Genomic DNA, 17,899 nt, shown 5'->3' with positions numbered 1-17,899 from the left:
ATAGGACTAACTTCGATTAGAAAAGGTAAGTCAATTAAAGCAGGAAGAATCAGACGTTGGGCCGGAGTGAATATGTCAGAAGATTGGATGTTGGTCGGAGGATCGATTGACGGGCCAACAGAAGGACTTCATGTCATGAATTCGGGCATCAGGCCGAAGGATCGGACATTGCACCTAGGAGATTAGAAGTTGCAAGAGATTAACATGCCGATTGGGCAATACGCTGAAGGAGATAACGATGCACCGAAGGATCGGACGAAGTGCTAGATGAACCAATGACATGCCAGACAACATAGAATTCTAGTTCTAGTCTTGTAATTAGTCATAGTTAGGTAGTAATTTAGTTAGATTCGGGTGTAACATGCCAACTCAATTACAGACCCATTGGGCCTAAGTTAGGACTGTTTTGGGCCAAGTGGAAGGCTCATTTGATTACCCAAGGTTATATGAAACCACCTATGAGTTAGAAAAGTCAAGAGCACACTTTTCCAGGCTGTCAGGTGGTGGTATTGCCTAGACATAGTCTCCCAGACTGTGTTAGGCGGTGGTACTATCAAACTGGGTGGTGGTACCACTTAGTGTCAATGTTGCATGTGATGGTACCGCCTAACATAAGCAGTGGTACCGCTAGGACCTGAGAAAACTGGTATGAGACCTTTTTTGGCTTGATTCTTGAAGCCATTTTGGGCCTATAAATACCCCACTCTTTTTTGCTTGAGAAAGCATGAAATTGAGTAGAAAGGGGCTATTATTCTGAGTTGAAAAAACTGTTAAGTGTTCTCCTCCTCCTCAAGATTTGTGATCATTCTAAAAGAGGTGTGAAACTTGTAAAGGTTATCTCCTAAACTTGTGAAAAGGAGAAAGAGTGTAAGGGTAGTTGATCTTCACCTATTGGAAAGAAGATCGGTAGTGGAAGCCGGTGGCCTCGAGTGCTTATTCCGGTCCTAACAGTTGGTATCAAAGCTAAAGTTTTTCTCGTTTGGTTTAATACATAAGAGAAATGACTTTTACTAACAATCAAGAGGGTCTTTTGTTAGAACCCTTACATATTCTAAACTTGGGGTTGATCTCTTTAGGGGATCAGCCTCCTTGGAACTCTATAAGGGTTCCTCCTTCTAAGTTGCTGGTCAAAGGCTGCAGAAAAGATTCATCTATTGTTTAAGAAAAGAGGATGAATACATGGCTATTTATAGGGCTTCTAAACCCTAACTCCTAATAGGACTCCTACTTCTAACCAACTCCTAATAGGACTCCTACTCAATACTCCTATTCCTTTACAACTCCTAATTCTTCTCTAAAAAACAACCTCCTAACCCTAACCGGCCTCTTCACCTCTTTAATAGGGGTCGGCTTAGGTAGGTTTTACATGAATGCCCCTCTCTATTAGGACTCTCCTAGCTATAGTCCTAACAGACCTACCCTCTTCAAATCAGACTTATCCTCGAGGCTAATATTCCATGAACTTTGAGAATTTGATATTCAAGTCATCATAGTTCTCCCAAGTGACGCATTCTGCTAGTAAGTTCGCCTATATTAGCGCTTTAGTAGTGGGTCATCATCGTCGGGTCATGATCTATCGATCAATAATGGCACTGGACTGGGTCTGGGGTTCTCCTTGGGTAGTCATATTTGGTGGATGGCTTTGGGCTGTCTCCAAGCACCTGTTCACCACTTCCGTCTGGCCATCGATTTGTGGGTGATACGCATACTCCTTTTTAATTTAGTGCCTTGCATTTGGAATAACTCTTTGGAACGTGGCAGCCCTTTGATGAAGTCTATGGAGATGTCAGTCCACATCGAACGTAGCTTCCCTAGACTTGCCACTATTTTACCCGTGTGCTATTGACATACATCACATTGTGCCACATATTCAGCAATAATTTGTTTCATCCCTCTCCAAAAAAAATTTTGCTTCACTCTTTTGTAGGTTCTCAGAAATCCGGAGTGCTTTGCTAAGGGTGTGGAGCGCATTTCATGCAGGATGATTTTGATGCAAGGGGAATCAGGTATAAGCACAATGCGACCTTTGTAGCATAGATCCCTCGAATCCCAAGTGAAGTGGCTATTGCACTTGGATCCTCCTCCAAATTTTTTTATGATGTTGCTGATCTCTTGATCCTTCTTCCATTCTTCCCTAATGTCCTCGAGGAAGCTGGTGGTAGGAAGGGAGATGGCTGAAACCTTAGCTTGCTCAAGTAGTCGTGAGAGTGCATCTGCAATAACATTTTATTTTCTCTTTTTGTAAATAATTTCATAATCAAATCCAAGAAGTTTGGTTACCCATTCTTGCTGCTCAAGGGATGATATCTTTTGCTCCAAAAAGTACTTGAGGCCTCTATGGTCAGTTTTAATTTGAAATCGTCGGCCGATCAAGTAGGGTCTCCACTTCATTGCTACGTGCACAATGGCGAGCATCTCCTTTGACATGTTTTGATGGGAGAGAGACAATGGCTTGATAGTGTATGCGAGTGGTCAACCGTGTTGCATGAGAACGACTCTAATTCTGACTCCAAATGCATCGGCCTCAATGATGAAGGGTCGGCTAAAATTTGGTAGCGCTAACACCGATGTCGTCATCATGACTACCTTAAGTTTGTCGAAGGCAACAAAGGCTTTGTTCTACTATTGGAAGGCATCTTTTTTCAGTAGAGAAGTGAGGGGTGCATTGATCTTCCCATAGTCCTTGACAAATTTTCAGTAGTAACCCATTAGTTCAAGGAACCCGCACAATAATTTCACGTTTGTAGATTTCGGCTAGCCTTATATTACTTCAATTTTTGTTGGGTCTATCGCCACTCCTTCTTCTGATATTATGTGCCCAAGGTACTCTACTTTGTGCTGGAGAAAGCTGCACTTTGGTTGCTTAACAAAAAGAGTATTCTCTCGAAGGACCGTCAAAACAATTCATAAATGCAAGAATTCATAATGGTCATCATGTGTGCGGAATGCAGTTTTTGGAATGTCATCTTCACATACCCGAATTTGGTGGTAACCAGATCGGAGGTCCAACTTCATGAAGACTCAAGCTCCTTTTAACTCATCAAGAAGTTCATCCACCACTGGTATTGGGTACTTATCTTTGATGGTGATGCAATTTAAAGCTCGGTATTCGATGCACATCCGCCAAGTTCCGTTCTTCTTACGTACAAGTAGCATCGGTGAGGAATAGGGGCTGTAACTTGGCTGTACCACTCCTATTTCAAGCATCTCCTTTATGATCTTTTCAATTTCATCCTTTTGGAGGTGAGGATATTGGTATGGCCGAGTGTTCGCTGGTGGCTTGCCCGGAAGGATTGAAATTTGATGGTCATGTTACCACGTAGGAGGAAGACCGTGCGGCTCAGCAAAAATATCAGCAAATTCAGTAAGCAATTAGGCAATATTTTAAACCTCAATTTCTATTTTCTTCCCCTCTAGTTGTTGTTGGAGATGCATTAAAAAGCCACCATTTATCTTGTACAAAATTTTCTCTATTTGTTGGGTCCAAATGATAGTTACGTTGCTTCTGCGCTTTCCATGTAGGATGATCTATGGACATCTTTGGTCGCACTTTAGTATTCTTCCATCGACGACCTTTATGTCGAACTTACTGCAACCTTCAATGTGGAGCACCATCCTTGCAGCAACCTTACTATTTAGGAAGTTATTAGTGCTGCTCATGTCAATGAGAACAGTGATCAGTTGTTGTTTGAGAAGGCCTCCAACTTTTATCGTTTGCAGGTTTGAGTAGCCGGCTAGTGCGTGTACTGTAACATCGGTTGATTGTGGCTCTTCTTTTACATATTCTTCTTCATGTTCAAGGCTCTCTTCTAGATGTTCAATGACCTCTTCTTCTACTGATTCAATCATAAGAAGTCTCCCTTTTCTACAACGATGCTCGTGGCTCCACGGCTCATCGTAGTGCCAACATAACCCCTTCACAGATTACTCCCAAAGCTCTTCTCTTGTCAACCTTTTTGGTGCAGGAGCTCATTTGATAGTAGGAGGGGCTGAGGGCTTCAGTATTGCTAGTCGAGGGGTGACCCTAGTCTTTCGAGCTTCATAGTTCAATCGCTCCTCTTGAAATCGTGCAAAAAAGATGGCTGCCATAAACATGTACGATTGTCGCGCTTTAACTTCTTCCCGGATCTCCGGCCTCAAGCCATCAATAAAGGTCCCCAATAGTTATTTTTCAGATGAATCATGAGTTCGATTAGAGAACCTTTCAAACCTGATTTGGTACTCCTGAATGGTAGAGGTTTGTCGGATCTTTGCTAGTTGTCCGTCAACGTTCTCGTAATTGGTTGGTCTGAAGCGGATCAGCAGTCCTTCTTTGAATTGTTGTCATGAGAGGACTCTATAAGTGTTTTCAAACTAGTCAAACCACTGTATGGCATCCCATTTAAAATGTATAGTCGTAATTTCCACCATAGATACGTCTGCGATTTTGTGGTGCCGAAAATATCGCTCTGCGGACGAGATCCAACCAATCGGATCTCATTCTTTCCATCTAGGGAAGTCCACTCTCATGTATGGATAGTTGGGGTCGGTCATAGAGCCTCCTCTCCCTTAGAAGTCATCTCTTTGGGCTTGGTGCAATTGAGCATAGCTCTCTCCTTGATGTGATTTCTTCGGGCTTGGTGGTTAGCCCAATTTGAGTTCGGTAAAGAGCGTTCGAATCTTATCCTACATTCGCACATCGAAGGCTTCGAATTTAGTATTGATTGTCTCCTCAGATGCCATAGTATATGCCTCCAAATCTATGATGTTAAGATCTCTCTTTTATTATCAGGTTAAAGGTATGTATAGGTTAAGAGAATTGATGGTCGAAAGGGTTGGTGGATTGGTGGATGTAGGCTATGGTTTAGGCTTGTTTTGTAGCTATTTTGGGTGCAGTTTGAGGGTGTGGTTTAGTAGAGTTTCAGGGCTGTGATGGTAGTAGATGAAGGTTAGGGAAAAAAATTTAGATATATGGTAGATGGCAGCAAAGGTTTGATAGAAATCAGTGGAAGTTACTATAGATATGTGTTATCTTGTAAGAGCAGATTGTCGTCGAAGAAACAACGATTTCTCGATGAAATTTCCAGCAAAAATCAAGAGATTTGAGGAGAAAATTTGATAGTAAAATTTCAGTTTATATAATATCAAAGATGACTAATTTAATCTAGAAAATTTCAGCAGTATAATAGCTAGGAAATTGGTGCAAGTTACGATAGCAGAATTCTTGTCGAAAAATTTCAACGGTTTGTGATGAAAATTTACAGCAATATAAGAATGTTTTTAGAGATAAATTCTTCAATAAATCAATTTTAGATAGAAGCCAAGATGATCTATAATGCATATAAGAAATTTTATTTAAAAAGGATTGCAAATAGATTAGTTAAAGGTAATAATATCCGGTTAGAATTCTGAAGTGCAGATTTTCAAGTATACAGATTGGACGTAAAAGATTAGTGGTTTATATTGAGAATTTTTTGACAAAACCAAAGGAAAATCTGCCGTTAAGAAGTTTTAAAGCTGTCATAAAAATTTTGTAGAGATTTGGAAAAAAAAAATAGTAGTAAGATTAAATAGACTGTGCTATGTGGCTGAAATTCTGTAGTGTATCTTTCATCGTAAAGATGAAAACTTTATGACAAAAAGTTTATACAACAATATAGGAATATTTTTTAAAAATTTTTTGAATAAGGATAACTAAATTGTAGCAGTAGTAAGGTAAGAAACCAGAACATATTGTAATTCACGAGGTGATCAAAGGATGATCTGCGGTGGTGGAGATGACGAAATTCGGCGATGATCTTTTAAGCAATTGTGAAAATTGCTTTAGGTGGCTATGGAGGGCTGATGGATCGCTATGGAAGGGCAACGAGATGCCAAGAATGCTACTCTGATACCAAGTGTTAGAACCCTTGTAAATTTTAAACTTGGAGTTGATCTTTTTAGGGGATCAGCCTCCTTGGAACTCTATAGGGGTTTCTCCCTCCAAGTTGCTACTCAAAGACTACAGAATAGATCCATCTATTGCTTAAGAAAAGAGGATGAATATATAACTATTTATAGGGCTTCTAAACCCTAACTCCTAATAGGACTCATACTCAAGACTCCTACTTCTAATCAACTACTAATAGGACTCTTACTCAAGACTCCTATTCCTTTACAACTCCTAATTTTTCTCTAAGAAACAACCTCCTAACCCTAACCGACTTCTTCACCTCTTTAATAGGGGTTAGCTTAGGTAGGTTTTACATAAATGCCCCTCTCTATTAGGACTCTCCTAGCTAGAGTCCTAATATCTTTCTATCTTTTATCCTCCTATGTTCAATGGGATGGACTACACATATTGAAAAACTCGAATGTAGATTTTCTTGCTTTCTATAGATTTTGAATTATGGAATATTGTTGAAAGCGATTTTGAAAAGTTTTCCAAACCAATAAACGAATAGAATGAATTAGAGAAGAAGACTTTCTCCTTGAATATTAAAGTGATGAATACTTTGTTTTGCGCTCTTAATAAAAATGAATTTAATCAGGTTTTTATATACGAAACTACACATGAGATTTTGCACATACTTGAAATTACACATGAAGGCACAAGTAGGGTTAAAGAGTCAAAAATTAATCTTTTGGTTCATAGCTATAAGTTATTTTGTATGAAACCAAGCGAGACATGTACACCCGTTTTATATATGTCGTCAATAGTCTAAAAACACTTGACAAAAGTTTTTCTAATTTTAAACTTGTTAATAAGATATTAAAATCTCTTCAAAAAAGTTGGGATCCTATAGTAAGGACAATACAAGAAGCAAAAGACCTAAATAACTTTTTGCTTGAAGAACTTATTGGGTCTTTGATGACCTATGAAATGACGTGTATAGCACATGATGAACTTGAGAACTACCTTCCAAAGAATAGAAAGGATTTTTCACTTCGAACAATAGAAGACCACTCGAGCGAAGCTCAAGTGATGATGATGACCTTGAACTCCTAACAATAAAATTTAAAAAGTTCATAAAACAAGAAGAAGCTACAAATGAGTGTCTGCAAATGAAGAAGAAGCTACAAAAGAAGAAGAAAGAATTCAAGGTGACATGGGATGAAATGAGTTCATTCGAAGACGAGGTTGCGAACCACACTTTGGTGGCTTTCGACAACAAGGTAAGTGACTCAACCAAAACCCCATTACATTACTATGAAATCACTTAATACATTTCATGAGTTATTTTTAAATTAGTATATAAAATAAAAAAGGAGGATCATGCTTCTTTTCTAATGATTTTGAAAAATTAAAAAATTAAGCATGATAATTACATGTTAACTCCTAGCACTAAGTATAAAGAGTCAGATTCACTTAAGAAGAAAAATGTATTACTATAACAAACAAAATGATTTTGATTGAAAATGCTTTATGTTTAATGAAATCATGCTTGATGATTCAATGATGCATAATGATTTAAAGTAATGATGATTTTTGTGATTTATGGTTTATTGATCTTGATGACTCTTATGATAAATCTTATTTTTCGATTTTAAACGATGATGCATGTTTTTGTTTGACATAAAAGACAAAAGCATGCTTATAAGAAATCAATCGCATAAATTAAAACAACTAAAAAAAAAGGAAAGCATTTTTCTTAAAAATTTCTCTATCTCTATCTTATCGATTTTTTTAATAAGATATTGATAAATCTATTTATGTCATTTTGAATCTCTTGAAAGCGATTTTGATGATTTGATGATTTGAATTTGAATGAGTTTTGTCGAAATCATAATCTTGATTTCTCGATATTTATAACTTGAAATATTTTATGAATCATGATATCTTATTACGTGTTCTCGTATCATTCCTTCTAATTACTAAAGAGAAAAATTATCCAAATGAATCATGATTATTCTTTTGATTACAATTTGAAAGTTTTCTATGAATCAAGATTTTTTTCTTTCGCTAAAGAAGAGATTCATTCAAACGAATCTTGATTCTTTCACTTGATATTTATGAATTAAGATTTATTATGAATCAAGATTTTTTATTAATTATCCTCCTACGATTCTTCTTAGTATTTACTAAAGAAAAGATGTATTTAAATTAACCATGATATGTCACTTGACTTCTTGATGTTTATGACTTAAATTGTATTATGTACAATTGCTTTGTATTTATGATTTGTATATTTCATGATATGATTGAATCAGTGATGTAAAAAAGAAACAAAATTGCTAGCATCTCAAGAGAACCAAAATTATTAACTTGAATGTTAAATTTAGGTAAATTGTTAAATCTCTCAAATGCATAAACTCTTCTTATACATTTTTTGGATCATGATCTTGATTTCTCGATTTTTATAACTTGAGTTTTCTTTTTAAATCAAGATCATTTTCTATCATTCTTTCTATTTACAAAAGAAGAGATATGTCAAAAATGACTCATGATTTTTTGGTATTCATGACTTAATCTTTCATTTTTTATGATTGAAATATTGATGTAAATTTATCTTTGTCATGATTTGAAAATTAATGTAAAGTGAAAAGAATTATAACAATGTATTCTTCCCTTCTTTTAACAATAACAAAGGGGGAGAAAGATTTACTAGCTTGCACAATTCAAGAAGAAGCAAAAACTTGTAAACTTGCAAAAATTCTTAGCTTGCAAAGAAAGAAAAAACTTGCTAGCTTGCTCATCTCAAAAGAGAAGCAAAGTTTGCTAGCTTACATATTTCAAGAAGATGCAAATGGAGAAAGAGGTAAAAAGAATGAAGAAGTGGGCAAACTTGGGAAAGCGACCGAAAGAGTTCAAGATTGGTGATTTAGTGTTAGTCAAGCTCCAACCAGCATCACTCCAATTCTTTAGGAACAAAGTACACAAAGGATTGGTGCGCAAGTATGAAGGGCCCTTCCCAATTATTAGCAGGGTGGGCAATGTCTCCTACAAGTTGTAGTTGTCGACATGGTTCAAAATTCACAATATTCTTTAAGCTAGTAGCTTGAAAGCCTACGGCTTAGATCCGCAAGATGCTTCTCGAAGTGTTCTAACTCGGCTACCCCCCACCAGAGACTCCTACGAGAAGCAAGTTGAAACCATTTTAGAGGACCACAAGATAAAGCTACCCACTAGAGCTAAGCAGACCGAGTACTTAGTGAAGTGGCAAAAGCTTCCCCGAACTGAAGCTAGTTGGGAGCCCGAAGACACCCTACGACATGAAGAAGAAATCATCAATAACTACCAACAAACGTCGATGAGGGCATTGACAGTTTGAGTGGGGTAAAATGTCATGAACGATCGTCGCGCACCTGCAACAACTCTGTTCAATGAACCATTCGTCGTTTGTGTTTATATGTACAACTACTTGGCAGCATATTTTTGGCTTGGTTTTATGTCCTTCTGCTTGTAAAAAGATAAGTTCGAATAAGTTGTAGCGCTATAGTGCTACCGCTCACCAAACCGAGAAAAACAACCTAAAACAGCTCCGTTTTCGCATGCCACGAATTATTTTCTACAACCAGCTGCTGCACGCGAAACGTCAGCCATCTTAGCACCCTGGAACCACCCGGGTGGCATCATGGGGGATGGGGCTTCGGTATAGTGTCGGGCATTGAATAATCTTTCTCAAGTCTGTACGTTACTTTGACAGGAACTTATTGTCGCGCCCGGCACCCAGTGAGCAGTTGTTTGTGGACTTGCAGCTGTTCGTTCAACCTTTTCTCTTGTGCATGCAAGGTACTCGCTGAATTGCTTGTAAAGCTTTCCCTTTTCGTGAGATGTCGGGACTTGTCCGTCACTCGTTCTTCGAACTAATCAACTTTCTCTTTTACAGGCCCTTCGGGACCTATGAGAGATTGCAAGTGGGCTGATCTTTGCGGACACATATCGCAAGGACGAGGCGCGACTTAGGCAACATAAGCTAAGTTCACGTCTTTACTATAAGGGTGCCTCATGACTTAGGCAATTCCAATTGATTCAGTGATAGTCTGGGGACTACAACGTAGTGGCCTAGTACGATTGCAATTGATGAGTGGAGTGAATTATTATAGGGATAATAATATATTGAGCCAAAAGGAGTTCTGACAAGTATGACTCATGGCTAGCTCGATATTAGGCTTAGAGGGTCACACACATATGGTAGGTGTTGCGACGAGTAGAGTTTCGAATATGAGATATCCCTTGGACTCCTAATCTTATTGGATATCCAATAGGACCCTGAATTATTGGATCCTATGTATGAGATCCAATAAGAGCCAATAAGAGATTATTGGGTAGAGACTCATTAATCTAAGAGGCTTGGGTAGTTGGATAGAGATCCAGTACCCAATATGGCAAGATCCATTAGGGTTAAGTTGATAGAGGGCCTCTATAAATAGGAAAAAATTAAAGGGCCATGGGCTAGGCTTTTTAGCTACTACCTCCTATTCTCCTCTCTCCCTCTCCTCCTCATACTGTAGCCTCTATTTGGGGCATGTGGATAGCAAGAAAGGGCAGTCGGTTCTTGATTGCATGGTGCATGCGATGATGAGATTTGGGCAGTGATTTGATGAGCATCTTCGTAGCCCCTACCATGTGGATCACCATTAGAAAGGAGGATAGTTGACCTCCTTCATCCTCTCCCATAGATTTGTAGGTTTTTATAGATATACGATCTCCCTAGGTAACATATCTTTCTTATGCGTGTAGTTTTCGGTTTCGCGGTTTTTTGCATACCAACTTTTGCACGACGATGAAACCTTCTTTTATGTGAAAATTTTTAGAATTTTTATTTTTTATTCTTTCGCTATGCATGTGATATCACATCAAGATTTCCCAACAGTGGTATCAGAGCCAGGTTGCTCGTGTAAAAGATTAGCTTTTAAACTGCATGTGTTGTGTTCAATCGCATAGAAATTGTTTTGTGCGATTGTTGTGATTTTTTATCATAGTTTTCAAATCTATGCTTCACCTTTTCTTGCTATTAAGAGGTGTTTAAAAGAGGTCTTCTAATGTCAAAATTATTGACATAAAAGGGGAAGAAAGGGCAGCAACTGTTGCTGCCCCTTGGATTGGCTTAAGGATGCTTGCAGCCTTACCCGAGAGCTCCAATTTCCTGCTCTTAGCCAGTTTTTCTTGGCCACCCATAGCAGCCCTGCAATCACAGTTTTCTAGCTGCAAGGGACTCCTTGGTGGCTACGATTTCCTAGACACATAAGATGTTGGGAAATCTTGGGGGTGACATCACATGCGCAGCGGAAGAACAAGAAAACAAAATCTCCGATTCCTAAAGAGATGTTTGTCATCGTGTGAAGATTTGTGCATAAAATCCGCGAAACTGAAAAACTGCATATAGAGTAAATTGTGTTACCTAGGGAGATCGTATATCCATGTTTCCTTGCAGATCTTTAGGAGAGGGTGAAGGAGGTCAAGCGTCCTCCTCTCTAGTGGTGATCCACACAGCAGGGCTGCGACGATACTCTTCAAAACTCCAAACCTGCTCTGAGGTGGAGAGGGGAAGGAGAATATGAGAGGCAAGCAAAGGCTCTAGCCTATGAGGCTCTGAATCCCTCCTATTTATAGAGGTCCCATGTCAAAACCTAATGGATCCTCCCCTAGTGGGTATTGGATCTGCATCCAATAACCCAAGCCTTTTAGATTAGTGGATCTCTATCCAATAATCTCTCATGGGCTCTTATTGGATCTCGTCCATGAGATCCAATAATTCAGGGGCTTATTGGATATCCAATAAGACAAGGGCTCCGTCGGATATCTCATATCCGAACCTCTACTCATCGCAATACCTACCATATGTGTGTGACCCTCTAGGCCCAATATCGAGCTGGCCGTGAGTCATACCTGTCATAAGACAGTCTAGTGTCCTAGGATTCCTAGCTTTATGGGATCCATACATTGTAAGATTTCCTTGCTTGTGAAGGAACAACCTGCCATGTGGGGCACCCTGTGGTAGGGTTCCCAAAATACTATGAAATAAGTAATTAAATAATTTAATTAATTATTATAATTATTATCTAGTAGTCCTACATAGTGATGATGTGTACTTATGATATGAATATTGTTATTATTGGGGCCTGCAAACCTCTAATTTTATTCTCGTTTATTATTGGGTTTGCATGTCTATGATTAAGTTGTAATCACATGAGAAGGTGCAGCGAGAGCGTAGAGGTAATAGCGGAACCCACGAGGCTGAGACGGACGATCGTGACGTATGGAGATGCATTGAGATATCGATGGAACCAACGAGGATGAGATGGACGATCATAGGGCATAAAAATACACCGCTACACATATAGATCTTGATATGAGTAATTAGACTCACTAGCTTGAGGTGTGAGTTGGGTGAGGTGAATCTGATTAGCACGATCCCGAGGTGTTGCTTGTTTGCTCGCGATGGGTTCTGCGCTGGACAGAGGAGGTTTTGACCACCTCCTATGGAGTCAACTCAAGGTGTGCCTTAGCCTCACCAAGGTTTTTACATAAGAGATCGGTGTAAGGGAAGTTCCCGACTCTGACCTCTCCGATGATAAAGTTAATGGCGAAATGGGAATAATAGAAATTTTTTCGTCCCCCTTTTAGATTCTGGGGACCGACTTTTATACTTGGGTAGTTGATGACGAGAGGCGGATAGCTCTTCCCCCCAATCTATAATAGGATTTTTTTTGTCCCCCTCTGAGATTTTGGGGGCCAACTTTAATACTTGGGTTGTCGGTGGCGATAGGCGGATAACTCTTCTGCCCAATCTATGGTTTTTAGGGGCTCATTTATGTTGACAGTCGACTGGTACACTTCATTGTGATGCATCATTTGTAAAGGATGGTTATAGGGGTACCGTTTGTTTGGGCTGGAGTCTGCCGGATAAGTGACCAGTGATTACCTATGGGTATGAGATCAGAAAATGCGGAGATGAGCTCCACCATCTAAGATTAATGCTCCCCGCGATCGAGCGTGTAACCTTTCCCGAAATTACGATTAGCAGGGAATGAAATGTCACTTCCCTGTCATTTGCTGCACGAAGGGGGAGGCGCGTGGACTCCTCTATCCTTGTCACTAATAAGATAATAGTGAAAAGCTGAGTAAGCTGTTGTCACCTTGTATCACTTATCAAAGCTCTTTAGATTTTAACTCAAGATAAAATATATAATTTTTTTCAATGATTTATATACATATTATAAGCAAAATAAAAGGTCAGATTAATCATGAGAGGCAAATAAATAATAATATAGAGTCGTTGTAATTATAGTGTAATAAGATCTTTAAAAATTGTTTTCATAAAGTAGATTATAATAGGAATTGATTGGGTTGGTCTGATTCGATCTAATTAATAAAAAAATTATCGATTTGGTTGGATCAAATTCTCGACCCATATAGAGTGGATTAGAGGAAGAATACCCACATAGATTTGGTTTAATATCGACATTTAACCCAATTCATTTTCATAGAATCGATTAATCAAAAATCGAAGAGTTTCGAAGAAATTAAATCGAATCGAACAAATGAGATCGATTTGGGTCGATGATTTGATTTTGGTGGAACAAGCGCCAATTAGACGCAAACTGATCCGATCCGACCCGAACCGACCCGACCAATTCCCAACTTTACGTGGCTTTCTGATGTCATACGTTGGGGCCCACAGGTGGAGAGCCACCTATAGGATGTCTGAACTAATGGGTGAGAAACTTTGGCACGCGTCTTTTTATGGGAAGTTAGTCTTGGCGGATGAGAGGTAGTTGGATCCGAAGACCCGCCAATTTTGTTGTCATTGTTAATTCTTGGCGGTAATCGCCTCTCTGGTAGGTTTCGAACTTGTCATAAAGTCACCACCGAGTCAGGACACCGCCCTATAACCGCGACTCAGTTCATCAGCATTGATCCTCTGCGATACTACCTTGATCTACAATCTTAAAATCGCATCTCAGACGTCTAATTTCGTGGGCCCCGGCGTTAATTCCGACTTTGATCGGGTTCGTGGATCCTAAGCGGATCGTGGGAACAAAATTTTACGCGGTGATCTCACCTCTGAGTACGGACACCCTCCTCCTCCGGTCCCTCGGGAAGCACGCTTCTATCGACGAACTCGGTCTGTCTTCCCCCTCTTATTGCTTCGGTGTTCGAAGTAATGATTACCGGCTTTTCCCTCTTTTTCTTTTCTTAAAACCTTTTAGGGTTCCTCCTCGAGCTCTTAGAAAGCCGCTAGGGAAATCCCTAAGATTGCTTCCTGCATGGCTTCAAATCCGTCGGAGGACTACGCCGGCGGCGTCTTCTATCCCTCCTCCTCCTTTTCCGCAGCTGTTGCTCCGCCCGAACCCGGGAAGTCTCGGCCGGAAACCCTAACCACAACCGTCGAGGTGGCCATCGATTTAGAAGATGGAGCAACAAGCGAGGCAGAGAAAGATGCGGCGTACAGCATGGCGATCGAGGTTACGGTATTGGGAAGTGAGAATCGAGGTTTCGTCGCCACGGTTGATGCTGGTGCGGCACATGAAAAGACCAGAGAGTCCGCTGAGATCGGGCTGGTCGATGTGAAAACGGTGGATGAAGGTCACATTTCTACCGCTGAGGTCGGTGTGGAGGCGGATGCGGGTGGCGTTGGAGACCAGAATGTGCAAGTGCAGCGACAAGAACCGTCGGAAAGGAGAAAGAGAGGGCGGCCGCGGCGTTCCACCGTGGAGAACGTCCAACATGCTAGGTATTTGCAATCCTTTCAGGATGAGCAGAAGGATGGGTTTGCGGTCTCGGACTTGGTGTGGGGTAAGGTGAGGAGCCATCCTTGGTGGCCAGGACAAATATTTGATGCCGCAGATGCATCAGACATGGCGTTGGGTGCTCAGAAGGAGGGCCACTTTCTGGTGGTCTACTTCGGCGACAAAACTTTTGCTTGGTGCGATGAGTCCCACCTGAAGCCCTTCCAGATGTACTTCACGCGGTTGGAAAAGCAGGATAGCTCGGATGTGTTTGGTACTGCAGTAAATGAAGCATTAGGAGAGGTTTCTAGGCTTCTAGAGCTGGGAATGGCATGCAATTGCTCCGGTGATGAAGCTTATGCTGTTCTTAAGGACAGAAAGGTCGAGAATGCTGGGGTACGGGAAGGGACGTGCAGTTCTGATGTTGACAAATTCTGGATCGTGAATTCTTTTGAACCAGGAAAAATAATTGACTATGTGCGGATGTTAGGTATATTCCCATGTAATGGCGCTGACAGCCTGGATCTCGTGATTGCAAAAGCGCAGTTGAAGGCCTTTCGTCGCTCAGACAGGTATCTTGAACTCTCTGCATTTGTCCTGGGCCAAGGGATAGAGAATGCTGGTGAGAGTTCGGCATCTGGTGAAAGAAACTGTGGCAATGACTTTGATCTTTCGATTCCAGTTTCTTCAGATTCTAGTTCTCAGAAGGATCAGCTCAGCAGCAGACGAGCAACATCTGCAAAGAAGAAACATGTTTCGGAGAATGGTAGAAAAAAGAAGAGCTTGTCTGAGCTCATGGACGAGAAAAGCTTCTCTCACAGTACAGATGGTTGTAGAAGTGGGTCTGGAGTAAGAGACTGTGTGCATACATTGGGAAGCAGGCAAGCAGATGCTAGTTCCCATCCTGGATTCTCAGGGAAGAGTAAGATGAAAAAGCTCGACACTCTGGGGGATCTGACAACACAGTCTTTATATTGTGATAAACCGCTCAAGATTCGAGAACGCATAGGAAGAGTTGAACGAAAGAGGACACAGTCACCTGCTATGATAAAAAAGAGTCCATCTGGTTTGGGACATAGGAGAAGTGCTGTTCCTGATGAAACTAATCTGCGACTGGTGAACCCACGAGTGAAAGGAGATGACTTAAAGGATTTCACTCCTTATGAAATGCTTTCACAACTGTGCTTAGCTGCAATTAGTCCCCTCAAAACATACAGTTTTCTGAATACAACAGTCAGTTTTTTCACTGAATTTAGTAATTGGATAGTATTTAGTTCTGATGATAACACACTGTCAGAGATATTTGGTGGTAAACAAAGAAGGAGAAAATTGTCATATTTTGAGACAGCCACTTTGGATTTAGCCACACCTGATTACATTCAAGATTCATATTGGTCTGATATTATTGTTTGTAGCAACTTTGATGAAGAACATGGGTCTGAGGGACCGAAAAGAAAAAGCGAATCTCAAGTAAAGAGGCAGAAGAAGAGGAAGAAGCCCAAAGAACAACCAGAACTCTTCATTCCATCAGGTTCTGTGCCGGAGGCTGAACAATATTTGCAGATTGGTTCAGCTAGCACTGGTATTGTACATGAATTGGAAACTGAAAGTCCTTTAGATAGTTTAGAAGAAGATGTCTATGGTTGCATTTCCATTAACCAAGTATGATCACTACAAGCAGTTTGTCTTCCTCTTTGAGTATGTCTCATTAAGATTTTTTGTAGCTATGGGCCTTTTAAGGAGGAAGAAGAAAAGGAAGCTATACAAAGAGGCATGCTGATGGAAAATTTGTTAAATGATACCAAAGGAAAAGATAACACCTTTGGGCCAGCAAGTGTTAACTGTAGCCTTAGTTAGTTGGAGATGGCATCATTTCCAAATAGCACATGACAGTAACAAAGGTGCTTCACATTTTGGATATAGTACTAGTTAAGAGGTCTTTGCTGTTTCTGCTTTGTCCAATTAACTATCCCTGGTTGCTGTATGAACTAAATGTGAATCTAACTGTAGTTCTGTTTAGTTTAGTTGTCTAACAAGATGCTGGTAATTGTGTAAGATAATATTCACCATGAAGCTAATAGATTTTCTAAATGAACTGTTAGTTAAATCAGCAGACAGTCTTTTCTTCAAAGAACTTTTTACATTGTACTTATTGAGCGTAGCTACAATTTGACGTGTTATATAGTCTGAAGGTATGCATTTGCATCCTGTATAAAGATTTGCCAATATTTCATGATGAGTATCTGCTATTTCTGTGTTTTGAGATGGCACTTTCAACTATTCTGTTTGTTGACAGTTTATTCTTGAATTTTCAAGTTGCAATGATTACCTAATGGTGTAAGATGTACTAGTTACCTTTTGCATGTTTATTGATGGAAATTTTGATGTGAACTCACTGGATGAGAACTCTGACCACAACTCATTTTTTCATTCTAATAATTAAACTATGCTTTGATTGTGCGCTGCTATTAACACAGTATGCACCAGTGGTATTGAAGATGTTCCTTATTCTTGAACTCATGTCAGGTTGATAGTTTGTCTTCTATAGTCGCTCTTTGGTTACCCATCTTTTTCTGTATGTATTTTGGTAATGTCCATCTTTATCATTATTATGCAAGCTGTACTATTAAAAGCAAGGTTCGTAATATCATACCGGACCGATGTTTCGACGTTCGCTCGGTATGGTACGAAACGGTATACTGAGCAGTATACCGCTCGGTATATATATATATATATATATATATATATATATATATATATATATATATATATAACTCGGCGACGTCGCTTCGGCGACGTCGCTTCGGCGACATCACCTCGTTTATATATATATATAAATTAATATATATATATATATTTATATATATATATAAAAGATTATATATATATTTATATATATATATATTTAAAAGGCGACGTCGCCTCATTTATTTAAATATATAAATATATATATATATATATATATATATATATATATATATATATATATATATAAAATCCGAAATAGGCGCCTCGGCGATGTTGTCGAACGTCGCCTTTTTCTAATATATATATATATATAATTTTATTATTATTTTTCGTTCCGCTCGGTAGCGGGCGGTTCGCGTACCGATATGTCGTCGGACTGGTACGTATCGTCCGTACCGGACGGTATCATTCGGTATTGCCTACCTTGATTAAAAGCATTGAAGTTTTGTGATGTTGGCTACTTAATATATTTCTTGTACAATAGACTTTCAAGTTATTAACTTGTCTGGGCCTGCCT

At 39.6% G+C, this 17,899-nt stretch overlaps 1 protein-coding gene across 1 annotated transcript; it reads left to right on the top strand.

The window, feature by feature from the left end:
* Positions 1–14,172: 14,172 nt before the first annotated feature.
* LOC135671392 (PWWP domain-containing protein 6-like) lies at positions 14,173–16,302 on the top strand. Its single transcript, XM_065179495.1, has one exon. It carries the CDS (start codon positions 14,173–14,175, stop codon positions 16,300–16,302), a length of 2,130 nt encoding a protein of 709 aa, XP_065035567.1.
* The last annotated feature ends 1,597 nt before the right edge of the window (positions 16,303–17,899 follow it).

The sequence above is a fragment of the Musa acuminata genome, unplaced genomic scaffold, assembly GCF_036884655.1.
Source record: "Musa acuminata AAA Group cultivar baxijiao unplaced genomic scaffold, Cavendish_Baxijiao_AAA HiC_scaffold_1139, whole genome shotgun sequence".
Classification (NCBI taxonomy): Eukaryota; Viridiplantae; Streptophyta; class Magnoliopsida; order Zingiberales; family Musaceae; genus Musa; species Musa acuminata.
This window is presented reverse-complemented; position numbering and strand designations above follow the sequence as displayed.

Excerpts from the sequence above, each read along its gene's own strand:
- LOC135671392 (XM_065179495.1), top strand. The coding sequence starts at position 14,173 with ATGGCTTCAAATCCGTCGGAGGACTACGCCGGCGGCGTCTTCTATCCC.